The sequence below is a fragment of the Notolabrus celidotus genome, chromosome 4 (genome assembly GCF_009762535.1).
Source record: "Notolabrus celidotus isolate fNotCel1 chromosome 4, fNotCel1.pri, whole genome shotgun sequence".
Taxonomy (NCBI): Eukaryota; Metazoa; Chordata; class Actinopteri; order Labriformes; family Labridae; genus Notolabrus; species Notolabrus celidotus.
In genome coordinates this window covers 25,364,457-25,391,536 of record NC_048275.1, presented here as the reverse complement: position 1 = coordinate 25,391,536, position 27,080 = coordinate 25,364,457, and the positions used below count along the sequence as shown (strand labels likewise).

Below are 27,080 nucleotides of genomic sequence, written 5' to 3'. Positions count from 1 at the left end.
CTCCGATTCAGTCCAAACTAGACACATTCTATAGTAAACCCATTGACGATTAATACAAAGTAAAGGCATTCCGTTCAGACGAAAGATGTGGGCGTGTCAGACTTTGGGGCGGGGCATAAAAAAAAAACGTTGGAAAATTGATTTTTGTGACTTTTAAAATGCACGTAATCTCACCTCATCCAACACACTCATCAGTCCTGGGGAAAATTGCGACATTTTATGCGTTTCGCAAAAAAAGTCGAAAAAATGTGCTCACTAGCGCCCCCTACAGTTTTCAAAAAGCCCTCCACATAGGGGTTATTTTGAGCTACATGCTTGAAAAATTGTACACATATTCATGGCAACAGGACACACAAAAAAGCCACTTGCACCCATATCCCAAACTCAACAGGAAGAGCGCCACCTAGCTTTCAACATGAAAAATGGTGTCAAAATAAGGGTGCATACAAACGCTATTAACTCCGAGAGCTTTACTCCAATTCAGTCCAAACCAAGGGCAACATATAGTGGACACCTTGACAAGAAAAAATTATCAGAACAAATTTTGATCAGACAAAAAATGTGGGCGTGGCATGCGTTGAGGCTGGGCATCAAACGCACATACAGCTTTGAATGTGAAAAACAGGGCCAAAATAAGGGTGCATACTTTTGAGAGCTCCTCCTAGAGTTTTACTCCGATTCAGTCCAAACAAGGCACATTCTATAGCAGACATATTGACGATTAAATTAGAGTTAAAGGAATTCTGTTCAGACTAAAATTGTGGGCGTGGCACTCTGTCAAGTTTGGAGCCAGTATATACTCTCAAATCTAGCTTTCGCATCCTGTGGTGGCAAATATCAGACGGCGGTTTACATGTGGCGGCGGCTCGCATAGGTGGCGGCTGCGGGTGTGCAAGGGCCCGTTCATCGCCGCTTGCGGCTTTAATTATTATTATTATTATTATTATTATTATTATTATTATTATTATTATTATCATTACTATTATTACATTCATTGAATATTATCATTATTGTTCTTATATCGTTATTACAATCATTTTTTATAATTATTAATATTATTTAATTTATCAGTATTATTATCATTATTATTACCATTTATCAATATTATCATTATTTTAAGTAGTAGTTGTATTAGTAGTAGTAGTATTATAATTGTTATTGTTATTATTATTATTATTATTATTATTATTATTATTATTATTATTATTATTATATTTATTATTTGTGTCACATCTGCCATAAATCAGCGCCACTGAAAACTGATAAGAAGCTCCATACAGCTCAGAGTTTAGTTACGACAACTGATCTCTACACTCAGACGCAGATGAAGGGCAAGCTGTACAGAGCTGAAAACTTCATAAGCATTTTTTTGGTTGATTATAATTAGTCTAATATAAGTATAAATAGTTTATATACTTTGTAAATTGGACCTTGATATGGAGCAGACAGCTGGTGCAAGCAATGCCCAATACTTTATGCTAGTGGTGGTCACAATCCACTCTGAGTAAAGTTAGAGCCTGCCATGCTATCTGTGTTCTTCTCTCAGGCTAAAACCAGAAGTGCAGACTTTCAGCTGACAAATAAAAGTTTGACTCAAATCGGTGATTCAACTTGTCAACATTAAGGGCTAAGTCCTTATCTGATTTTTGCATCTCTGGGCTAAAGGCTAAAAAAAAGTGAGGAAACGCCCACTCCTTCTATAACTTCTACAAAGAAAAGAAGTAAATGTGGCAGAGAGTCCAGGACTTTTTATACATACAGAGCAGCTACCAGCTCCAAATACATTTGACTGAGAAAGCGTGAAGCGGGGAATGGCAGTGTGTGCTCAGTCAACCAAATCTGGATGAATAAAAGCAGTAAATAAAGTTAAGAGAACATGCCGGATACTCTCTCTCCGAAAGATACAACACAATAAACTATGTTGCTTGCATCTGTAACTCCTCTGCATTCCCCGCCTGACTCTATCATACACACACACGCACACACGCGCACACACACACATACACACACAAACACAAACACAAGCAGGAGAAGAGATAGCGGCAGACTCTCTTATCTTTAAACATTGGCAGCTCATAATGAGAGTGACTTCCTCTGCAGCCAGTGGTTGAGTGGTGCTGACAGCCTCTCAGCACCCGGGTGTCAGCACGCTGGGATTTGAAGCGCTGCCTTTGCTTGACAGCCGGGGCCACGCACTTACAGATGTTTTCACACTCGCACATATGCACACACTGGCGCAACTGCTCTTCAGGGTTGACTTCGGTAGTGGGAGGGGAGGAGGAAAAAGATGTGTTTGATGTCTTGACACATGGAAGAGACACAATATTGAGCTTTGGTGTATTGGGGCTTATGAGTCGTGAGTGGGTGATACGTAGAGAGCCAACTGGGAAGAGGACGCAGCTTAAGAGGAGCGTTTAAGCCAAGCAGACATCAATACCGAAATTCATTACAAGCTTGGGAACACAGTCTCTGATTTCTGCAGAGCTGCCTGCGGAAAATCTGAAACATGCACAGGTTGGAGATAAGTAAACTTAATTGAGACATATTCTTTGAGGATTGGAGCTTTTTTTTAACATTTCATGACGGCCCTGGAAGGTAAAAACATGGGGAAGGACATGGAGGAAGAGTTTATACAAACTTCAGAATGCTGTGCGCAATCACTGACCTGTTTACAACAAAGTTTTAAAGGGAAGAGTGTTTTAAGATCAGTCCTGCAAACCTAAATGCCACATTATCACCTCAAGTGCCACACAGCTGGAAAAGGTCAAATGAAAAGGTCCAAATGATAGACATATATGCTCATCTTTATTCATAGGTCACACCTCTTGTGAATCTGCGATGTTCTTGCGTGTTTCATTGCCCCATCATTTAAGCACAGATGCTGCCTTTACGTTGAGTCACATTTGGCTGCAGCCCACAGTGTTGATCGTGGTTCACGTCACTTTTATTACCGGTGTTACATTACGCAGACCTCTCATCTTTTACTTGTTGCTCACACAATAAAACATTGTCTTTCCTGAAAACACTGCAGTCATATGCAGTGATTATTGTTGCTGAAGTCCAAAGCAATGTTTGGTAATTCAAGCATACCTCGGTTGTGCTTTGAATAAAAAAGGAAATACACAAAAGAGGTCATGGTGATGGGGCACGCTGAGGATGCAACTTCTTTTATTTGAACGTTAAAGATGCTGCACAGGAGGACCAGGGAGCTGAAGCCAAATAGAGGAAATGGGTTGAAATGCACACAGGAAAAAAAATCACCTTGTACAGCAAGTGTTCATAAATAAAGTCAAGCAAAGCTACCAAGGCTGTGTAGTCATCCATTTCTAGCACCGCTTTGATTTCCTAGCCGCCCGGGCCAAATGGTCTGGCAGTAATTCCAAGTCCACTTTAATCTCAGAATAATGCTCTCTGTTTCTGTGTTGCTCCCTCCTGCATGGATCAGTGACTCATAAACATGGGTGGCCATTTCATCTAAACTCTGCTCTCTCCTTCTCTAAAGCTAACATCAACTCATGAGGTGCAATGGGATATATTATTGTTTTTCTGCTCAGCGTGACGGCTACCTTTTTTTGTTTGCTGATTTACGAAGCTGGCACAGTATTATGCTGACATCTCCCAAAGTTCAAAGCGAGGTTATACATCAAGATGTGCAGATATACACACGGGTAATTTAAATGCTGCACATGCAATATGAGGAGGTTGTGCAGAGTTGGGGGTTTGTACGTTAAATCCAACGTGAGAATAAAACACTTGAGCACTTTTAGAAAACAGTGAGAGTTGAAAGTTGAGTTAGGGGCACAAGTTTTTGAATCACAGTTGCAGATTGCAACAGATATGAAACTGTGAACTTTTGGGGCAAATATGCATGATCAGAGTGTTGGCCCCAGAGGTGTTTGTTTTGCATCTGTTAGGCTGAGGTTTTTATTCTAAGGGTCTTATAACACACCAGCTGGATCCCTACAAAGCTGGATCTTTTTTTGAGAGGTAACAGAAATAGATGTTGCATCGCTCATCCAAAAGAAAAAGTCCTTGCAGAACATGGGAGTTCCTCATCCACTGCTGCCATAATCACTTAGTTTTTCGTACTTCTTAAACACAAGGTATAGAATCTGGGCTAAATGATCTAATAGCACATTTTTCACATGTATAAACTGTATATATATTGCAAGAAAGGAACTGATTCTGGCCCCGGCTGAACGATTCGATTGGAGAAATTCCCAAATCCTTGGGTACTTCTTAGTTCTCCATGCCATGCGTATAAACAGGGCCCAGGTCAAAAACTTACACTTAATGAAATAAAACAGAAGCATTGTAACAGATACAGCTTCTTAAAGGGGTAGCATATAAAGGGACTGAACATGAGGTTATTTATTTAGTGGGAAAAAATTAGGAGAAAAATCAACAGGTCACAACTGGAAAGGAAATAATGAGGAAGCGCAGATGCACATGCGTCATTATATCCTCAAACACAGTGAGTGTTGTTCACCTAAGTAACAAGTGCATCATGCAAAATATGAGTTTGAAATAATTCTCACAGTTGTTATCAGTTTTTAACAGCAATTCTGAAAGTTATTCCCAGGGTTTATGAAATCTATTTTCCACAGTACTTGTTGTTAGAGAGGTTAAAGTAGTGGCAACACCAGTTTTTACCGATCACACCAGATGTAGGATATACACATTTTTGACATTTGACATGACTGCCACTGACGCTCATCTTCAATGAGACTTATGTTGCTTTCTCATGGGTACAGGCAAGCCAGATGTCATGTTACTGCACATCACTGCAGATCTGTGATGGTAGACGCTGTTGCTGAATATTTCGTAGCTCACTCCCACCTGAAGAAAACACAGATGATCTGTGAAACAAAGAGGCTAATCCGTAACTGTTTTTTTGTTGTATTTTCAGACACTCTCAAAAAGGTACGTTGTCCGTCTGCCATCTGTTTGAGAGAGAATGCAGTGAACGTTAAACGTTAAAGGTCCTCTGACACTCTCAGGTCTTTCTCCTGCCTGTTTAGGTCAACTCTCCTTACTCTATGCTTTTGATCACTTAAATTAGACTACTAATTTGATGCAGTTGTGCTGAGTGCACACTTTCAGTTAATCATTATAGCATCTATTGTCCAGCTATTTAAATAACATAGTAAAAAATAGCAAAAGCCAAATGATGATTGTTGTGGGAGGGACATGCAATGTGTACTCCTCAAAATTCTGCAACACCTATAACACAGACTACAGGGCAAGCCTTGTTATTGTATGAACAGTATCACAAAAGAAGCCTTTTTTATTTGTTATTCTCTGATTCATCACGCCATATATATAGAGAGAAACAGCTTTGTCACTGAAGCACTGACCATCACAGATCACGACAGCAGTCGTTGTGTTTTGTGTATTTTTGGTGCAGAGAAGAGGGCTGATCACACCTGACTGTGACTCACTGGACTGAGCCCGAGGGACAGAGACGCTCTGTCTCTGAGAGAGACCTGAAAATACAAGTAATTGGCTAAGATGAACCAGAGAACTGCTGTGATTTTACATAAAAGCTCTGTTAGAGTCTATTGAAAAAAAAAGCTTGCTTTAATATTTGATGTAATTTCTTTTCAAAGTAGTTTTAAGTATTAATACAAACTCTCCTGACACTATTAAACATGATAAGGCCAGCTCCACAGTCCATATCTCTGTTAATTATACATGAATGATTTTCTGTAAATAAACATGACTATGCATACAAAGCAAAGACAACACTCTACACGTCTTAATGAAATCAGACTGACGCCAATCAGCATTTCACTGCAAACAGGTGTTCAGGGCACAGCAGTGCACGTGCATCTGTGCCCTGTATGTGCGGGTGTCACTATGGATTAGTTGCTTCAGTCAGAGACACAGGGTCGTTCTCGGCATTACAGGATCACTGAGGCTATCTATTGTTCCTATAGCCGGGGATCACCAAGTCACACTGCCACTCTGAGATAAACATGGGACACATTCAGAGGACCTCCTGAAATAGTGGGCTGACCACAGAGTTATTCTTTGAGGACCTGAAAGCATCCACTAAAGTAAAGTTTTGAAATGGAATCAATGTTATTCATATCTTATCTTCAAGACAGAAATTCAGGTTGTGGAGGACCTCAAAAAATACACACTATACAAGGACTTAGAAAGAAGGATCAAAGTCCAACCCTGACCTCCAAAACAAAGGTCTTTACAAAAAGAGTTATTTCAAATTGTCCGTCTCAAATAATGCATGTATTGTGGCTTTTCTGTATCCGTCTCCTCCTCTGCTCAGTTTAGCGTGCCGTAGCGCAGAACGGAAAGGCCGTCTGAGTGATCAAAAACAAGTTCTAAGCTCCAATCATTTCTGCCTCGGTCCCCCTCCTGCCACCTTGCCCTTTAGTTTCCACAAAAAGAGCAGCGGAGGCAGAGTGATCTCATGCATTCTGTTTCAGAGCCCGGTGTCCTCTTAGTCTCACCCGTGCTATTCACTGATTAACCCTCAACCCCTGCAGCCTTCTCCTCCCATCCTCCATCCCCAGCTCCATGAGTCTCCTCTAATGATCAGTCCCTGTTCTCTGTCCAGCTTGGTCTCCGTCTGCTTTGTCATGCTCTACATGAGTGGACTAGGATGAGCGGTCAAACAACTTTGTACTACGACAGTTTATTAGTCCTGTGGTTCTCAGCAGAAGGGTTTGGACGTGCTAAGAGGTGCAAGTCTAAAAGCCAGGTGTCAAAAGATGAGAAGGACAAGAAAAAAGCAGCAATTTATTAAAAAGCTACACAAGATTATGTTTGATTTTGAACTCTCTCAGACTTTTCTTAACTGTTGACTACTCTTTTAAAATTACCTTATGGGGAAGGCAGACAAGAGAATCCTGTTTTAACTGATCTGCAATGAAAACATGACAGCTACAGCAGGACTTACATATTCTTTTAGGAACCTATTGTGAGCTAACTGTAGGGATATGAAGCAGCTATTGAAAGAGATAACATCACAAAAACACAGAAGTAGGCCCTCTACTTTTTTTAATAGCAGTTGAAACTATTAAAAAAGCTTTGCAGTACTCTTCTAAAGATGAACATATCAGGAAAACTTGAATGCTTCTTAACTAAAAATGTGTCTGTATCAATATGTGTTAATTAAAGCTACTGTGAGAAACTTTGTGTAGATTTTCGACCCCCCTTATGCACCAACTGCTATCTGTTATCTATCTCACCCGGTACATGTGTGAGTAGTGTTTTCTAACTTACATAAATAAAAATCTCCTCCAGCTGTCTTTGAACAGTCGAATGCATCACTCACTGTGAATCTTTGCTGTTTAAAAAGTAATAATAGGCTACTTTTTTGGCATGCTGTCAATCATCTGGTCTGACACCTACCCCCCAACAACACTTGCAGGCATTGAAGACTACTTAAATAAATAGTAAGACCTTGTTCTGATGGTCTTGTTTGCTCTTGTAGGTCATATACTGATATGTTGGTCCATGTTTCATTGGCCCAACTCCGGACATATCTCTTGATTATGCTGAACGGCACTTCAATGCGCTTACTTGCACTTTTGTATAATTTATGCTACTGTGATGTATTGTTGTTTCCATTGTCATGCTATCATGTACTGTTTCCATCAGTTATTTATCTTTCTTGTTTGTTATGAACTCTGTTTTGACCTCCCGGGGACTAAGGATGAAAATTAGCCTTATGGCTAACTGGCATATTAACATGAATGCTACGCTGAAATGTTCATTAATATGCACTGTCCCTTTAAATAAATTAAATCCATAAAGGTGTCACTGTTGAAAACTCCTCAGAGGAGCTTTAAGAAAAATTTGATGAAAATTTTTTTTTTTCACTTTTTTTTTATTTTCAAAAAAGAACATAATTTCAGCAATTATTATGGTTTGTTGACTTCACCAAATTCATACTTTAGAAATTCTCCGGATATAAAGTATTTGAAAAATTTCGAAGAGATGGCCCAACAATTAGCCAATATTCCAGGCTGTCTAATACAGTGATGTGACCACTAAATTCAGTATATGGTTAACTCTTAAGGCTGATTTATACTTCTGCGTCAAATCGACGGCATAACCTACGCCCGGGGGGGTCCGAGTAGCTCCTGTAACTACGCAGATGCCGCAAGCTCTGTGATTGGTCCACCCGGTGGCATTGTGTTTCCTGCATTTACAGGACTTCCGGAATCCGGCTCATCGGCCACACATCGGCCGTGTATTTCATCTCCTCCTCTCTATTCTTCATGTAATCATGTCTGTATGATAAACAGCAACATGTATCCGCTGTAGATTAACATAACACGCTCTGAATCGCTGTGGAAAAGTAAACAGAGATCGTAGCGGGGCCGGAAGCAGGAGACCGGCTATCAGAGAGACCACACTGCCCTCAAGAGTTTCAGTGGAGAATTGCTGCGCGACACGGACACATAGACGCACAAGTATGTGGTGCTCATGTCCGCGTCAGCCCCTGCTGCGTAGGGGCAACGCAGAAGTATAAATCAGCCTTTAGGCAGACAAAAGTGACATCCGACAGTTTAAGGAGAAAAAAAATCACTCATCTTAAGCCAAGGATGAGGACAGGGGAGCCCTTTCCTCATTTTTATAAGGGCACATAAGCCAAATAGGTAAAAATGTAAAAGGAATTAAGTTCATGAAGTTCATTGAAAATGTTATATTAATATTAAAATCACGAAGAAAAAAATTGTTTCCTGATCCTATGTACGTATATGAAATTTGTTAGATTTAAGGATTTTGATTTATACTATTGTGAACTGAACGGGGCAACACTCATACAATAAATACACATGTCTGGTCACTGCTGTTCTCATAAAAAGATATACTGCTTACGCAAAGCCATCAATAAACATAAAAATGCATTTATATATCATATAAGTTCCTGCCTCCGCTGTAAGAATGGCACAATAAATCTGTCTGCTCTCGCTCCTGAATCCTCCAGCTCACACTGTGGAGTCATGTCACCTGCCTGTAATGTGAACTATGATCCCGTGCTACAAATGCTTCAGCGCTGACGGCCCGTGGGTGTCTCGTCCTCGCTGGGACCGGCTGGCATATTAAGGGTCGGAGACATATATAGTGTGACATGATCATCCCTTGAAAGTACTCGGCGAGGGAGAGCAGCAGGAGGAGAGAACAGGCTTTAGAAAACAACCTGCATTTTCAGCCGGTGATTTTTTAGAAGCAAATTGGCCATGAAACAGCTACCCGGTCCAAGATTTTGTTTATCCGCACCTCACCACCCACATTATGATCTAACCAGACTGTGGGAGAAGCTTTGGTTTGGGGGCAAATCAGCCTATTGAGGGATAAAAATGACAGAGGAAAAGGAAAGAAAAGACTCGTCTCTGTCAAAAGGGGTCAAAATATCAGCCTTGTTCTTTGAAAATGTGGAGGCAGAGTGTGTCTGTTTAATTTGACACGCCACTCATCACCTGCAGTGTAATAATGAAAATGTAAGCAGCAACATGATTGCACCACATTCATAGATCAGGGCTCTCAAATAGCAACAACAGTGGGACCAAGGAGTACCTGAGCAGCTGTGAAGAAGGGAATAACATCGCCATCTAGAGGCCAGAGTCTACATTGCTCAAATGCAGATTTAAAACGAAAAAAAAAAATGCCTGTCATGCTCTATCCCATCAGAGCTCCTCACTCACTCCTTTCAACAAGTGGAACCAAGCTGTCCACAACCCACAGTGAAACACACGAGCAGCAACAGAGGCCCTCCTTCAGCGTCTGAAGCACTTTTTTCCACTGCTTGATGAGACTCAGAACTATAGCTCCCCATGCAAGGTCACTTCCAACTGGCATGCAAGTGTTGCTGGGGTGAGAGAGGAACGAGCGGAGAGAAGGATGGACAGATAGCAGAGTGAGAAAGGATGAGGAGGGAGGAGAAAAATACTTGACACACAGATAACCTTCAGAGAGAGCATGCACAGCTTGGAGCTTTAACCGTATCTCAACTCAGACGGATGGACCAATGAAAAAATGGAGTAAACAAAAACTGAGGGATAGAGAGAAAACCTCCGGTCAGAAAGTTTTATTATTTTTAAATAGTCTTACCTATGATGGGAGCCAGGCGGAAAATGTCAGATAGACGGCTGTTGACAGGTTCGTATGGAGAATCTTCCAAGAAATCATTACCTTTGGAGAAAGAAACAAGTATTAGACAGACTGAGGAAGGTAGGTAAGTGGGTGGATAGGAAGGTAGGAAGGTCTTGGAAGATGGTTGTCTACCAATAAGTCAGGTTGTACTCAAGGTTTCTGCCTGTAAAAGGGAAGTATACCCTTAGCACTGTTGCAGAGTGCTGGCACCTTGAATTAACATTATGTCTTGCTAAAAATGTAACAAAGACTATGGCATGCACCTGCTCTTTGTAAAGTGCCCTGAGATAACTTCTGCTATGATGAGGTCCTGTGTTTGTAAGAAATTGATTTATAGAAGGATGGATTTGTTTTTGAAACCCCCCATCCCCCTCCTGTTTTGTTTACCCTCCTCTCACCCTTCACATTAGCCTGCATGTGACACGGGTTATTTGGGTCAGTCGATATCCACGCTGGCACACAGCGCCACGCTTGATTAGGCCGGTTGGTCAGCTGTGTTGCACCACTGGAAGTGGACTGTCCAGCCATGGTCTGGACACAGTTAAGGAACAAAAAAGAAAAAAGGGCCCTCCTGCTATGATCTCAAGCCTTTAAGATGGCACTGCCAGCTAGTCAGCCAGTCAGCCAGCCAGCCAGCCAGCGCTGAGGGGCTTCATGCTCCATTACCTTGGAGGATGATGATTATGGAGGTCAAAAAGTATCTCGGTTCTGCAAGACTGAGACCAGGGGCCAAATCTGAAGGACCAATGAGTGATTTTGTATGACCTTAATGGAACATTTTAAGACAGAAATCCGTGTGGGCTACTGTTTTTTGTTTTGTTTTGTTTTGTTTTTTTTGTTGTTGTGGGGGGGTTGCAGGCTGCAGGGATGAGTGTCAGAAAGCTGGAGGGGTATGGAGGGTGATGGTCCCTCCTCTTTCCACGTAGAGAGATTAGGAGTGGCTCTGGCAACAAATTATGTCCACCCCTTTACAAAACTTATTAGAAAATATTAATTTCATGTTAGCTATGGTTTCACAGTGTTCTCCGAATCTAGCAAACTAAAAAGTCTGACAGAATTAACGGCTTTATAACAGCCCCAGGAAAAAAAAGGTGAAATTGCTCAAATCAGTTATTAAAAAAACAATAAATGTAAAACTTCACAATCTGAATCAGACAAAGGGCCAGTGATTTGTATGTGTTTTCATATGAGAAAAAATAATTGTAAGTCTTAAGAACTAAACCCACCTTGTAATGTCTGATAGATCCCCCAGTATATGCGCAGGCAGTTCTTCTCTTTCTTCATACCCCTTTTACACCGGCAGTTGTACAGCGGGCTCTGTTTGAGCGCATCCATGGCGCTCCGGCACTCGTCTTTGGCCTCTTGGCCGGCCACCATGCTGAAGTTGCTTTCCCTGCCACCGGCCACGCACTGCCTCATAGTGCGGTACTTGGTGCTGCACGCCTGCTCCTTCAGACACTGCTCACTGGCCCTCACACAGTCCAGCCGGGCGCGCAGGTTCTCCTCGGCATAACACAACACATCTGGAAGCCAAAGCCACAATCATTTAGGCATTATTAAAACATAATCAGTCAAAAATTTAAGGTTGTTTTGTCATTTATCCGGAGTGTTTATTTGAAGCTTAAGCACTTTAAGAGCTGCTTCCAGGGATTAAAATATTACAATACGAGCGCTTTGATGCTGTCCGATAACATCAGAACGAATCTACGTTACCACATGAAGGATAAAGGGTTTCAGTGAATAAAACCACAGCCTGCGAACAATTTCATACTACGAGACAACTTCCTGACCCGCGCTCCCGGGTTATACGCAGATTAATTCAAACGATCGGCTCACTGATCCACTGATCCAGCTCTCACGTTCACTTTAGCATGATCAGATAGTGACAGTTTACATCCTCTTTGTTCTTTTGGAACAGTTTGGACCACTGTGCTGTATCCTCATAAGAGTCCCGGAACACAGCCGCTACATCTGGCAGGCTACTTTCAACTACCTTTTAATCCCTTAACACAATATGCACCTATGGAATGATATAGTATGAAACGGAGCGCTGCTGCTACTGAAACACAAAGTCAAACTTACCCAAAAGAGGCAGAAGGACATACAGTACAGCGAGGATCATTGTCTTCCTCTCCGTGTGAGACATAAACCCTTGATGGAAGGAAATCTGCAAACTAAAAGCGACTTAATAAGAGTTTAATTCCCAGGGTACCTCCGCAATACTGGAATCCATTGAAAAGACGTAATAAGCAATGTGCGCTCCGCTGTACACAACTCATCCAGCTCGCCTCATGCGAGAAATAACTTCCCCCCTGCAAAAAGTCCCGATTTCCCTCAGTCTCTACAAAAAGAAGCGCTTCTTTATTCCTTTCCCCTCCCGTGCGGGTGGTCTTCTCACCGCCGGGAGTCAGAAGAGACAGCGGATCAGAGCAGCGGTGGAAGCGAAACGGCCGAGTGTCCTCCAACTCCAGCCAGTGTGGATGCTTTGCGTCTGTGCGTCTGAGCGCACACAGCCAACTGGAGCCCCACTGCTGTCTACAGCGCATTCAGCAGAAGGAGTGTGCCAGCTTCCCCCTCGCTGTGAACTACAGTAATCTGATCGTAAATTAACAAAGATATAAGCCATCTATCACAGTACAATCAAAGCACGGGGAATTATGCAGTTTAAGATCACTTTACTCACACAGGAGCAAGGGAGACACAAAGACTATTATTTTGAAAGGTTACTGTCCCTGGTGAGTTTGACACTCCCTCTAAATCTCTTATGGGTTATTATAACAGTCGTTTTATTGTGCTTAGGCTACTTTTAACAAACTCACATGCTCACCAGAAAAGAATAAAATAAAGTAATAATCACTTTTCCAGTCCATTAAAACCTGCTGGTTGTAAAACCACTGAGGGCATGTGGTTGCATTTAAACCTCAAGTAAAACCTGCACTATCATCTTTTTGTGTGTGGGCTGGTTTTACAATAGACTCTAGCTGTGCTGACATGCAGAGGGCAAAGAGCATGACTCAAGTGCATTTTTATGACATGATTAATATACTAAGATAAGATACTCCTTTATTCATCCCACAACGGGGATATTCAATTGAATAGCCTACGGTAACATGTGCAGCAGCTTATATGGCGATTTGTCAGATCTGGGTCCACTTCTAAACTGGAGAGCCACTTGAACAACAAAATGAATAGACATAGTATTTCTGCTGCACTATGCATATGGTATTTCAAGCATATGTGTGTGTGTATGTGTGTGTGTAGCTCCTCCCAGTGTGCCATGATAATAATCCAATTTCTGAATGAAAAAAAGGGTTATGCAACAGTGGCTGCCAACTCTGAAGAGGCTGGGTTGTTTGATGGGCTTGGCTGATGAAACACTTTAGGGGTTGTATTATAAAATACAGCCTGGGAATAAAAATGTGTTTCTGATACTTGCTAAGTGAAGCAGCCTGTCAGCGCTGCGCTCAGACCAAACGCAGCAGAGGTAGACACTGTGGGACTGTCGCCATCTGTTGGTGAGAAGAGAAAAGGTCCCACTTAAAAGTAATAATATGAAAGCCTGTCAGATCATACTAGATATTTCATATTTAATTTTGGCATCTTATTTCAAGCACTACTGTCAGAACAGCTGGATTCAAAGAGCTACACATGTACCAACAACATGAGTGTAATAGCAGAGAAAATACATCATGTAACTTGTAACTCATCTGTAGCTAATTGATTGCCTTTAAGGTCAATTTATAGCCTAATCCACTTCGCTAAACACACGGGATCAGACTATGTCAAGCAGTCTCCATCTATAGTAAAGACTGATAAATCAATCGAGGATGCATGGTGTCCATTGCAGTAAATCAACCTAAACACACCACACAGAGAGAGGGAGAGGAGAGATTAGGTTAAATTGCTTTTCTAAATTCAAGTGAATAATCCTGAAATGGGAAGCTGTGATAAAGAGGGTGAGATTAAACAATTTTGAAAGGTGCACTCCTTATTCACATTGACTTTCACTTTTGATACAAGAGGCTTTAAAACGGACCAGCGTCCAGATGAACGACGGGCGCAGGCTACTTTCTGGGATAATTGTCTGCTTGCAATTTGATGACTTTGCTGTTATTAAGTCTCCGAAGGGAGCCTTGCCAGTCAGGGGGAAGGCTCAGTCTGGTGATTTATGAAAAGGCTCAATCAATACGTAATATTAATTTTGCAAATGAATGTCAGAATGATGTAGTCTTCGGGTCATTGAACGTTTCACACTGTAATGTGCTTCATGGCACCGGATCAGATGTTTTTTTTTTTTTTTTGTCCCTGTGGTGAAACGAAAAAATTGGTCAAAGTGAGGCATTGTGTGACAAATGTACGGAGTGGGTCTCAATGGATTACTGTTGGGAAAGCTGACTGTGCCGATACAGCGATGCAGCACTTCATTTAACACTTAAGTGAGAGGGTATTTTTGCCAGTGTGGTTTATGGGACCAGCTAGCTTATGCAGCTGGGGATTCATTAACAGCACACCAGACACGAACCTGGCTCCAAAAAGGTGAAACGTTAATTATATAACTTTTATCAGGATTTTTTCTCCATAGGAAACCATCAATCTCAGCTCAGATGGAACGAAAACATATGACCCAGTGCTAATATAGGGAGACTGGAATGCTATCTGAGCTAGCAGTTTACAGGCTCTTGCAGTTTCGGAACTTTTTCAGATTATTTTTTTTGTGTGTTAAAAAAAACCGCAAGTGTTGTGTGTGTTTCTGTTTATCACCTTATCCTCAACTTTGTGGTCATTTCAAATTATTTGCATTGATGAAACCCACCGGTGTCGGCCCAGAGGCAGGGGGTTAACTTGAAGTGCGCATGTCGGGAAAAACTACGACATGGCCCGACCTACTCTGCCTCTGATTGGTTTGTGGTCGTCCCACGTGTCTTTCTGATTGGTTTATTGAAAGCGGCATAAATGTGATTGGTCACAGTTAGCAATTGAATCTTAGAGTCAGCCAATCAGGTACAGAGAGACATTTGTTTGAATTTTGCGGCTGTTTGTTTAACTTTATGCAAAGTTTGATTTATTCCTTGTTTTATCTTACTTTGTGTTGCCAGCTAATAACAAAATGAGTTTGGATTCCCTCTTTCAGCAAATACTACTCACCGAACAACAGTTAACTGAACAGACACAGAGATTTAAAGAAGGTAATTTTAATGTGGGTTAGCATTATAGCTTTAATATTAGTTATGTTAATCCTCGTCACACTGCACACTTTCAGCACTGAATTGCTAGTGGCAATGCTACCTAGTTATGTCTGCTATATGCTGCTTTACATAAATTGAGGTGTATTTTCTAATATAGGCCTAGTAAAGTCAAATGAATATGAACAACGTTTCTGTAACTAATAATCCTTATCTTTCATCTTCCAGTGAAAGTAGCCATCATCAGATGCAATGAACAGATCAAGAGCCATACTGACAATCTTGAAAGAACCAAAGAAGAACGTGATCAGAAAGTGAGAATATATAATAACTTGGGTATAGTTAATTATTATTTTGCTAGTGTGTGAATTTGAAATATGTGACTATGGGAGCAACTGTACAGTGTTGTGTGCCTATACAAATGCCTTTAAATTATGCAAGTGATATATTGTTTCATGTTAAACTGTTCTGGCTCATATTGTCACAGCCTGGTAGTTTGAATTTAAGCTATGTGAGTGTTTATCTGGAAGTCTAGTACTGAGAACAACAACATCATGCACCATAGCATTAGTCCTCCAAACGTATATTTTATGTCATACATTTATACTGTTAACTTTTTTTTTCACTTTTTTGTAAAACACAAGATGCTTACCCTGAAGCTGCATAAGTTATAAGGTGCATGGACTCCAGGGGTTAAGAAGTGCATATTGGCATATTGATCAGTTGATCTGCTTTATGATTGAAAACACTAATCACCTCCATTCATTTCATCAACTGTGTAAATTGCAAGGGCCACTGTAAAATCAATGGCCAATTTCCACAGGATAACATTAGCAAAACCTTTTAGCATGTGTGAGATATGATGTCAAAGGCTAGCTCATTGACCTCTCAGGAATATTGCTAACTTCTTCCTGTGCTTGTAAAAGTGGGCATTTGATGAAAAGAGCCAAACACAAAGAAAAGCTGCTGACTCCTACACAAAGGCTGAGTGTGATCTGTGTGGAAGCACACAACAGGGATACCTTTCCTGAGCTTGTAGAATGGAGTAGCGAGTGTTTACATGATACAGATATGCAGGGTGTTTACCTCAGTGTGTTTACAGCTCTCGTGATGTGATGTCTCACCGTTTATGAGAAATGTCTTAAGATAATTACAGTGTTTACAAAACTTGGATTGTGCTTACTGAGCTCCTCCACTTACATATATGACACAATAAACTCACTTCCTTACTGATAGCTGAAATTACAGACTCAGGACTGTACAAACAGTCATGCCTGAAGCATGTTAGCATTAATTCAACTTTCTATATAATTAGGTAATTTTCTTTGTTGGGTTAAATCATATAATCAAGAAGTTGAGGACTTAACATACATGTATATGAATGTTCTGTCCTTAGCTATAAAGGTACCTGTCTCTATAATTCACTTTGCAGCATTTTAAAAAGAATCACTGCTTGTATGTCTTTCAGTATATTTGTTACAGATTGTGTCTGAACTGCCCCCTCATCTCTGTGTGCTCCAGGCTCAGCAGTCATCTGTGATGAGGCTGCAGCGTGGTCTGATGAAGAAACACGAAAACCAGATGTTGCTGAAAATTGAGGAGCTGCTCTGCCAGACGAACCAACTACAGCAACGTCTCGTGGGTTAAATCCTGAATCAATATTTACATCTTATATCACTGAGAGCTTGTCAACTTTGATAGTCAAAAAACTACACAGATAAACACAAATTGACTCACACCTCTGTTTGGAATAGAAGCTCCAGCCGGGTGGAACAAAAACAAATTACGGTTTCAAGTATGTAAACAAGGAGAGGGGTGTTACAAACATATTTTGTATAACCTGCCATTGTGTCTATTTCAACTCCACCAGTTTGTGTACAAAGTGTCAAAACAGGGAAAGTGCTTGTTACATTTTTATCCAGAGAGTAAAGTGAGATTTCCATGTTTCTTGTTTTGTCCAAACTCTAAGAAACATTATTTGTGCAATTATTGAACTAAAACCTAACATGTGCACACTTAGAAAAGCACATAGTAGGACATGTTCAGTATTTTATCTTGATGAATGATCAAGTAACAATAAGTAACTATATCATTTTTTTAGCCCATTCCAGATCCTAACTGGTGTTGTGACAGAAGTTATACAGGTCCTGACAACACCCAATGTCTAGTGAGCACATAGAGACTGAGACAGAAAAGATTACTGGTGTTAAACTCGCTCCAAAGTGGAAACTCGCTCTCTTAACAAATACTCTTTGCTCTTGACCTCATGATGAATATTTCATCCACACTGTATCATTTATATCACTTGCAGCAGCATTTAGGGAGGTCATTGAAACTAAATAGAGGCTTTGTAAGTGTTATCCCTGGGAGCAATTCTCACCATCCATCTTTTCATACCAGGTCACCATAAAGAAGGAGTCCATGGAGGAAAAGGAAAAATTCCTTTTAGAAATCTCAAGGTTCAACAGCGACTTCAGTCTCGGACGAAGCAAAGAGATCCAGTCTGAGAGCCACACACAGACTGAGATCCTGGACCTGGAGAGGGAGGCAGAATCCTTATATAAAGGTCAGTAAATACTTTTAATTATACTGTTGCCTGCCTGGTCTTGGGCTATATGCTGTAGATGAGTCTCTGACTTTTCATCTTAACAGCATTTTATATTTCTAAGTATATTATGAACCAAATTAATGTGTAGATAAAAAGATAGAGATACAGCAAAGAAGTTTGATAGGGAATCAGGTTTTGATTTATCGATGCTTTGTGGAGAATAAAAGTAAAACGGCAAAGTGATACCATAATCCGTCTTCAGATTCATTACTGAATGGAGTGAAAATGAAAAGCTGCTTTTGAAAACGATTGGAATCAAATGGTATTAAAGGTCCAGTATGATCTGAAATAATACTTATTATCAAGGGGGGGACAACATATCAGTACTACAACATATTGATCCGTGTGGCACAATTCTCCTATCCATCTGGCATTAAAGATCCATATTTTAATTTGTAAATATTACAACTCTTTAAAACAGATGTCCTTTCACATTTGACTCACGCCGTCACTATATCATGACACCTTATTTGAACAGTTTTCATTAGTCCTACAAGATGGAGGGTAAAGCTGCCATGACCATTGAGGGGTAGTGATATCACATATAATGTATGAACTCAAAGGATCAGCTGCCTTTATGTATAGTTAAAGTGAATTCCAACCATGCACATGTTGCTGTCCTTTTTATACTTAGCAATATAAATCCATTATGAATGTAAGCCCTTTCAGTGTTTTTTCTCTCTTGATCATTTATTAAGCTTAATCTGGTTCTTGTTCTCTTTCTCTTTATTCAGAGATGAAGCTGATGGGCCACAGGAACAGGCACATGAACTCAATGCAGGAACAGAAGAGAGTGCTCCAGGTCAAACTACACAGCCTGGAAAATTCACAGAAAGGTGAATCCTTAGATGATGTGGCTCTGATACATTGACTCTGTCTTGTGTTTTTCTGCAACACTCGACACACGTGACAAATCCCTAGTTGTTTGATTCACACTGCCTGTAGCAGGGCACCAGTTTGTCAGCTTATTTTTAACATCCTCTTTGACAGAAATCAGATCTAGAGAATATGAACCAGTATTACAGAGTCTTGAACCAGATGTTCTATATTATTTTCTGGCTCCAAGACCAAGTTGAACGGTAGGTTATTAATGGTTTGAAAATGGATGTGTTGCCACAGGTAGTAGTAGTTTTGAGGATGAAATACCATTCAGAAGTCCAGGTTGTCACGTGTACAGTAAAAATCTGTTGTAAACCTGTCTTGATAAACCTTCTATTAACTAACTAATTGACTAAACAATAGATGGCAAACCCAGCATCCAATGGTGCACTGATGAATGACAGCAATTTGTAATGTGCACTGAACTCTCTTGAGGGCTGACTCTGAGATTTCTTGAGTCCTTTATCTCCGGTCTCCCACTTTTCTGAAGATTCTTTTTACAAAGCACTTATGTTGAACTGTTACCAGCTCAGTCGCAGGTATCCCCTTTGGACAGGGGAATGTTCAGTGCCTCAGGCTGGATGGGCTCGGACCACAGCAGTCAAAAAACATTGTTGAGATGGGGTTGCATCATGAACACAAGGAGAAACTTCAGAGATATACTTCATGCGTTATTTTAAGACAAGTCTCAGGAGCCAGGAGCAGCAAGGTACCTCCTCACATGATCTATATGATCTTAAATCAGAATCAGCTTTATTGGCCAGGTATGCTTGAACACACAAGGAATTTGACTTAGGTAAACTGTGCTCTCTTTGTACAAGGCATAAGAATAAGACCTACAAATAAAAATAAAATAAAAATAATAACAATAACATCAGCTATAGATACAAAATAACAACAAATAGGCTTGACTAATATGTACAGGCTAAAATTGCCTAAATGATCGCACATGCCTAGATTTAGACAGAATAGAAACTGATATTGTGGGATAACTAGCTGATTTGATGTACAAAGAAAAAGGCTAAATATGTTTGGATGAGAACATTCTTTCAATTGCCTTCTTTAGTTTTTCCAGCAAGAACTGGAGGTGATCATTTTAATTTTCTAACCCTTTGTGAGAAGTAGTTATGTTAGCCTCAGGGCTTGACAGTGTTATACCTTGGCATTACTGTAAGCAGCTCTTTCTCCTTGGGAACGGGTTTTTCAACTTGGATCCAACGTGGACCCTGAGTATGAAACATGTTTTATATCACTGGGTTTGCCTGGATGAGTTTGTGAGCTGCACAGGAGGTTTGAGACTGGATCAGAGAGCCGCTCATATCACTGGATACCTGGGCCAAACATCAGTGCTGTCCATGATCCCAGGCTGGACATCTCCTAAAATTGTTGCAAGGGAGAATCTGGTTTAAACCAGCCCAAAAATCATGTAGTCTGAGCTGGGCATGACAGTAGGATCATCCCAAACTTAGTAAATCAGCAAATAATATAACAATGTAGGTACAGCATGTCTGTCTTGTCAGAGGAGAGTCATTTTGTGTTTGATTATTACTCTTGACTACAGACTTGGACCGGCAGTTGTGGGAGGCTGAAGCAGTGACAGGATCTTTGAAAGCGGAGAGCCTGTTTGTGAGTCAGAAACCTCTCACTGACAGCACCTGTCTGAGGTACGTGTCACCAGCTCTCTGCACACTGACAGAGGTTTTTATTGGATGCTCAGACACAGAATAAAACACCTGACTTACTTGAAATGATATTGTGCTTACAATATGTTTCTTATGAGACACAAACAAGTGAGAGCTAATAAAAGACACAAGTGAACAAAACAAAATCTATTCAAAGCTATTTAAAAGCTCATAAAACGCGCTGAAACATTCCTTTGAGCTTTCTGATATTTAAATACACCTTACTGAGCTGCTGTGGTGTTTACCTATTTAAGCATTTTCAATTATGTGAGGATGCGATTTAGAAAAGTGCAATTATCAACCTTCCAGGTTTCTTTTGGAGTAATATTAACAAAAATAACTCCTAAGTAGTAGCTAATCACTGCAGTTGCTCTTACACTTAGTGTGATGCTCTTTTTGTGTATTTCTATTAACAACTCAATTCAACGCAGCAATCTGCAGGCCCATTAAATAGAAGGTGTTATTTATGACGGGCAGAAGTGAATCATGTCGTGAGAAGTGCTGAATAAACTGTGTTTCCCTCTCTGTATCCTGCTGGCTGGACTCCAAATTTAGAAGTGTAAATAACAGAGCATTAAGACCATTTGGCTTAATTAATGCTTTGATCTGCAGTGTATTTCATTCAGTCAACAAGTGGCAGAGAGACTGAGGCTAATGTGATTGATGCAGGGAGGTTTGTAAAGGGAAATGAATGAGTGACGAAGACTTAAGCATTTACACTGAAATGATTATCGAACTTCTTACAAACAGGGAAGTACACTGCTTATTTGGTGTCATACATTACATTTTAAATGGAAAATCTGACTTTTTCATTTACCCTGATGTTCAGTATTCAATAGAATACACATCTACCTAATACAGTAAACTGCATATATATTAACCATAGACTGTATAAAATATGTACGTAGTATCTTTGACGTCACCCATCTGTGTCTGAAGCGCTGTTTTGAGGCCAATCGGCGGCGGCAGCCATATTGCTGCTATCTAGTGATTGTGATGTAAAGAGGCGGGCTTTGAGCCTCCTAGCCAACAGCTACTGTGTTCACTCCTGTCAATCACGTCAGCTGTGCCTCTTATTGGAAGACTAGTAATCTCAATATCTTCGAAATTGCCGCGTTAGAAAAAATTTCACCCCCCCCCCCCTACAGTGTGTGTCGATTGAGAAATGAGCCATCCAGACTACGCTTGTTTTTTGTACCAGGCTGTAAACATGTTTATTTCTGCTGTAAAAATCAGCTTTTTTAAATTGGTGTGTATGTGGTTTCCGGTACTTCCGGAGCCAGCCTAAAGCAGTTTTTAACACTTCCGCATTGGACTCATATCTTTAGACCAGAGGTTGCCGCTTGATATTGACCTACTAGGTACAGTATGTTGAATTCAGTCTGAAAAGTGTATGCAAAATCTCTGAAGCAGTTGATTTATAGAATCCAACTGAGTGCAGGAAATGTAAATTGAAACATTTGTGCTTACAGTGAGCTTTTTATACTGTTGAGTGTTCCCTCATTAAGGTGTGAAATATACTATTCTTCAGCTATATGTGCACATATCACCACCTAGAGGTGTGTCATTATGTTTTTATTTTTAGCTGTGACTGTTCTTCAGACATATTGTTAATTGTAATTATCTGTCTAAGTGCCTCATCAGACAGTTAATTAAATTGCTCTCTTCAAAACCACCAGACTCCATTAACTCAAGCAATAAGTTAACATTGTAAAGTGAGGGAGTTGCTGAACTACCGATGAAAATAGGTTTTAAAAGTGATTTTATGTTTATTTTTTATCTTTTTTAAAGCCACTGCGAGGAGTCTTTAGCTGGTTATGAAACAGAAAGCATTGCCATCGCCTCTAAATGATGTGCAAAGCGAAGGACACCTTCAGGATTAATACTGAATATTTCTTGATACGTATGGTGGTATAGGGCTGGTATCAGGTAAGACATATTTACTGCATGCTGCTGAAACAGCCTTTTTTTATTCACATATCAAAGAAAATTTCTAGTGTGAGTTACATGTTGGGCATTTGAAGAAAAGCAGGATGAGATTGTTTATTTTTTATTTTTTACAAAAACACTGCCTACACATGTACAGGATAGAATCAGCAAAGAGATAAGATGTATCGCTTTGTCAACTTGGGTCCACAAGACTGACACACAATTAAATGAGAGATCAAGGCAGTGGCAGACCGACAGCTCCTGTTTTCACTGAGGTTCAATTACTATTTCTGAATGGCTTTCATACATGTGTTGTAAGAGCTGTCTTTTTTAATATATCAGGGAACATTTTACACTTAGAATTAAAAATCTTATTTAAAAATCCTTTCTGAAATGCTGATGGACAGCTTTATTAAAACATCTGAGCCTGTTAGTGACTTTTGTGCACTTTAGGTGGATTCATTATGAATTTGCCACAAAGGATTTCACAACTGTTGGATGCAATCCATTTAGAGAAACAATGAAAACAGGGCTCAGGTCTAAAATTAATGGAATAATGCTATAAATTATGACACAAAGATATCTGTGTTGAAAGATTATGTCTGGAAATGCGCCGGAAATTGAACCGGCAAGTTTAATTAAATGCTATTATATTACATTTAAAATTATTTATTTATTTTGATGCATTATTTCATTGGAATTTCATTTTTTTCTTCCAATTCTGACAGAAACATTAAGACTATTAACTCTGAGGTCAAACACCCATACAATGTACTCGTCTGAGAACTGCAAGCACAGGTCTGCAAAAACATCTCAGACATCTGTCATCTCTTCACAGTACAGTATTAGCCAGTTGTATATCATGAATCAAGGACCTCCTCTCTATTGAAACATGACTGGGAGGAGAGTCCTCCCTGTTTCTCCACAAAGAGACTTCCTTTATGTGATTAAAGACTGGAGATCAATAGCGTCCAGGAAGGAAGGGTCATTGTTATTGCTGATGCCACTACTTTGGATAATGTCTTCTCTACAATACTGTGGATGTAAAGTGATTAAAAAACCCAACCAATGAAGTCAACGGTTATTCTAATCAAATGTTGACCAAGTATTTATTTACTATGACACCTTTTAATTCTCCATTTTCTCCAGTATTTGGTTAAATGAGTCTGTTATGAGTAAAATGCATGTGTCATAATTCCTGTCTTGGCTCTGTTTGTTTTACACATAATTTATTTGTCCCTGTTCTTTACTGCTCCTGCATGCATGTTCAGCTCTTGGCCTTTTCCTCTGCCTCTCCCAGCACTACCTTAAATCATGCATGTGGATAGCATGTCCTGTTCATCCATCAGCCTCATTAAACATACTCGGTCCTTCATTACTCCCCAGCTTATTAGCCTCAGGAAGTGCTGAGGATGTGGCTTTAGAGGAGAGAGCCTCCTCTCACTCATTCTTATGATCATCCATTGGAACTGAGACCATCAATCCTCTTCTCAACCACTGCAGTGTCTCTTTAAAACGCATATTTAACTCTCCGCTCATTGATTGTTGGAAATTGAATGCATGTCAATTTGAATGAGTGCTACAGCCATTTAAAAAGTGTTCAGTGTGCAAAACAGGGTGGCCGCCGCGATACAAAGGTACCTGAAATATACAGCGCTCTGGATTGATGATTTAGGAGTTGTGTGGATTTTATGATGTGTGGGATTTTCTTGGTTGATATATTACTGCTACATTTTTTCTGAAGGCTCATTTTAAGATGTCATTGCAGTGCAGAAATCTGATTTTAGACTACAGATATCTCAAGCGCCGTCCTGGGTGTCTAGCTGTTGGAAGCATCATTCTGCTGTTGAGGAAACAGCATGCTCGCCTGAAAAATCTAATTTGTAAGTTATACAGAAGGAGTGGAAAGTTTAAAAAACTGCTGTGTAAATGCAATTTAAGCTCAGTTGTTTTATTGTTTCATTTAGTTCCAATAAAAAAAAGGTAGGATAGATGGTGTAGAGCCCTGGAACACCTGGCATAACACTTAAATCACAGCCAGGGAATGAAGCATGCTAGACCCAGGTCAAATACTTTTCTCTGAGCAAACTGAACTGGATAATACAATTTTATATATGTCTGTGATAGAACAGTTGTACAGTTTCTTAACCAAAAAAGGAAAGAAACGCAGTTACTTCTGCCCTCCATAAATCGGTTTGCTGTTACAGGATTATTTTGGAGCTGTCTTGGCTTCTTTAAACCAGCCTTGTCTAATAATCTGTATGCAAATTTATTTTAATCAACAAAGGCACATTTTGTATCTCAGATACATTATTATTGTTAGATTTTCTAAATGAGGCATTATTGCAAAAGGACTGGGGGAATATTTAGACTGCTCAGAGATAGTGGCCTCAGTTGTAGCTCTAATTTTTATGTTGAATATAATAATAATAATCTGAAGCATCATTGTTATGCTTTATCTGCAGTAGCTGAGCAGATCTTAGTGAATTGCTCCACTCGGGTGATATCAAGAGAAAAGTCTAAATTTCATTTATCACTGTCAGTTCGCTCTGTGCTTCATAATTTGTCCCTCAGGGGCCTCTATATACCTTCACCCCTGTGCAGCAGGGCCTTGTGGATAACATAATTAAATGCAGAATAAAAGGAACCTGACAAAGTTGACTGCAGCCTGTTAGGGCGGGAGGCTATCAGGCTGCTTCCCCTGAACAGTGGTGATTGGTAATGCTGCTCTGTACTCTACCCTCTTCAGAAGCCATTTCAAAAGATGATCTTTAGACCTTTAGCATTTACAGAGCTGTGTGTCTCCCAAGCGGCAACCTCCGGTCTCAAACGAGGAAGCCCATGCGGAAGTATTATAAACTGCAATACATAGAGAATCCGCTTGAGGCTGTCTGCAGAAACACCGGAAACCACATAGACATGAATGGGAAAAAGATGATCTTTACAGCATTAATAAACATGTTTACAGCCTGGTTCAAAAAACGGCTTGTCTCTACGTAGCTAATTTCTCTATCGGCACACACTGTACGGTGGGTGATTTTTTTTTTCTAACGCAACGGTTCAGAAGATATTGAGCTTACGAGTTTTTGCCCAAATAAGGACATGAATGACTGGACTCCCGGTCGGAAACACATAGCTGTTGGCTAGGAGGCTCAAACTCCGCCCCTTTACGTCACACTCTGCCTGGTTGAGTTCCGCAATTCCAATATGGCTGCCATCGTCGATTGGCTTGAAAGCAGCGCTCAGGAACAGATGGGTGACTTCACGGATACTACGTCCTTATTTTATACAGTCTATGGTGTCTCCTCAAAATAGATCAGTAATCAGGTACAGTAGTTTTCTCCTTTTTTCTTTTAGCTGGTCAGTTGAGCAGGTGTGCCATAACCTTTAACAATATACAATGATGGAAAGAATTAAAAACAGCATGCATGAAGAGGCGACAAACAGGCCTATGGGATTTATAAGATCAGTACTGATTTGTAGATTCAATCAGTAAACCATATGAAAACCTTTATTTATTTATTTGTCTATTTATCTATTTATATGGGATATGTGAAGTTGAATAAACATCCTCACCCTCGCTAGTCAACACCAGATATACTAGTTGGTTAAACAAGTTACTATTTTATTTTTGTAGGCCTGAAATACCAGGCATTTGTTGTGTCTGAGCTGTATCGCAGCCACCAACTGCTTGCAGGGGCTGTAGCTCCGGTTGATGACGGCTACTATCTGGTTGTAAACAAGCACAGATGAAGGATTGGCATCTTGTAGTGATTAAGTTGTATAAAGGCTATGTCTGTTAACTCGTCTCGTCACGTCACGACACGTCACGTCACGTCACGCCAAGCCACGCCACGCCACACCACGCCACGTCACGTCACGCCACGTCACGCCACGCCACGCCACGTCACGTCACGTCACGTCACGTCACATTTCCGTTTACCTACTGTGGAAATGGCTTATTAACCATCAGGAATACTACACAACAGGTTTGAGTGTTATGTGAATGTAAGCATACTTACAGTCTGAAACATCGGTTACACACTTGAAACACATTCTCCCTAACCTTTGTCTGAATACATCAAACCAGTCCGTCGCTTGTTTATGAGATTTATTTAAATATATTGTGCATAAGTTTTCTCTTTCCCAATCAGCATGAATATCAAAGTTAAAATAGGTTTTAGTTTCATGAAGTTCCTTTTTTATTTCCTTCCCTTATGGATAAGAAAATAAATAAACATCAAGTATAGCGATGCAAATAAAAACATCAGTCGGTCTAAACTTCATGCACAGATCAAGCTCCTTTGAAGCTTCTCTTTATGTTGTCTCTTACATATTGTTTTGTAACAACTGATAAGGGTTTCTTGTTTTTACCAGGCTGAGAAAGGAGCTAGAGATGCATAAAGAAGGAGAGCTGGAGCTTCTTAGAGAGGCACTCAGCTCAGAAATACAGTTCCTGAAGTCAGTAAGTTGCTATCTAATGAACAAGGCTTTTAGTCAGGCTTATACAATCTATTTTAGATAGGACAACATGATTCATATCTTACCAGAATTAGACAGCGTTCACTGCATGTTGGAGGAGGACAGAAATAATAATTTCTTTGAAATACAGATACATTTTTATTCATTTTCAAAACATAAAAATGGGTAAAGGAGATTTATTCTTTTGAG

General features: G+C 40.2%; 2 protein-coding genes across 10 annotated transcripts in view; one reads left to right on the top strand and one right to left on the bottom strand.

Moving 5' to 3' along the window:
* The window catches only part of gfra1a (gdnf family receptor alpha 1a), a 121,016-nt gene extending 106,040 nt beyond the window's left edge, over window positions 1-14,976 (bottom strand). Inside the window, exons 1-4 of one of the 5 annotated variants that reach the window (XM_034681753.1) lie at window positions 14,890-14,976; window positions 13,561-13,637; window positions 11,355-11,651; window positions 10,087-10,167 (exon numbers count right to left, since the gene is read on the bottom strand). In XM_034681753.1, coding sequence (XP_034537644.1) covers window positions 10,087-10,167; window positions 11,355-11,651; window positions 13,561-13,637; window positions 14,890-14,912 — 478 coding nt within the window. In that variant the 5' untranslated portion in view covers window positions 14,913-14,976. Of the gene's footprint in view, window positions 1-10,086; window positions 10,168-11,354; window positions 11,652-12,210; window positions 13,638-14,889 lie in introns of those variants that run through there. The other 4 variants (XM_034681755.1, XM_034681756.1, XM_034681757.1 and 1 more) reach the window with 4 other exon arrangements.
* Window positions 14,977-15,135: 159 nt separating this feature from the next.
* Window positions 15,136-27,080, top strand: part of ccdc172 (coiled-coil domain containing 172) — a 58,465-nt gene continuing 46,520 nt past the window's right edge. For 2 of the 5 annotated variants that reach the window (XM_034681758.1, XM_034681761.1), the window contains exons 1-6: window positions 15,136-15,314; window positions 15,540-15,625; window positions 16,833-16,949; window positions 17,712-17,877; window positions 18,654-18,755; window positions 20,360-20,462. In XM_034681758.1, the coding sequence (XP_034537649.1) occupies window positions 15,236-15,314; window positions 15,540-15,625; window positions 16,833-16,949; window positions 17,712-17,877; window positions 18,654-18,755; window positions 20,360-20,462 (653 nt within the window). In that variant the 5' untranslated portion in view covers window positions 15,136-15,235. Of the gene's footprint in view, window positions 15,315-15,539; window positions 15,626-16,832; window positions 16,950-17,711; window positions 17,878-18,653; window positions 18,756-20,359; window positions 20,463-22,271; window positions 22,410-23,137; window positions 23,505-26,786; window positions 26,875-27,080 lie in introns of those variants that run through there. The other 3 variants (XR_004631007.1, XM_034681762.1, XM_034681759.1) reach the window with 3 other exon arrangements.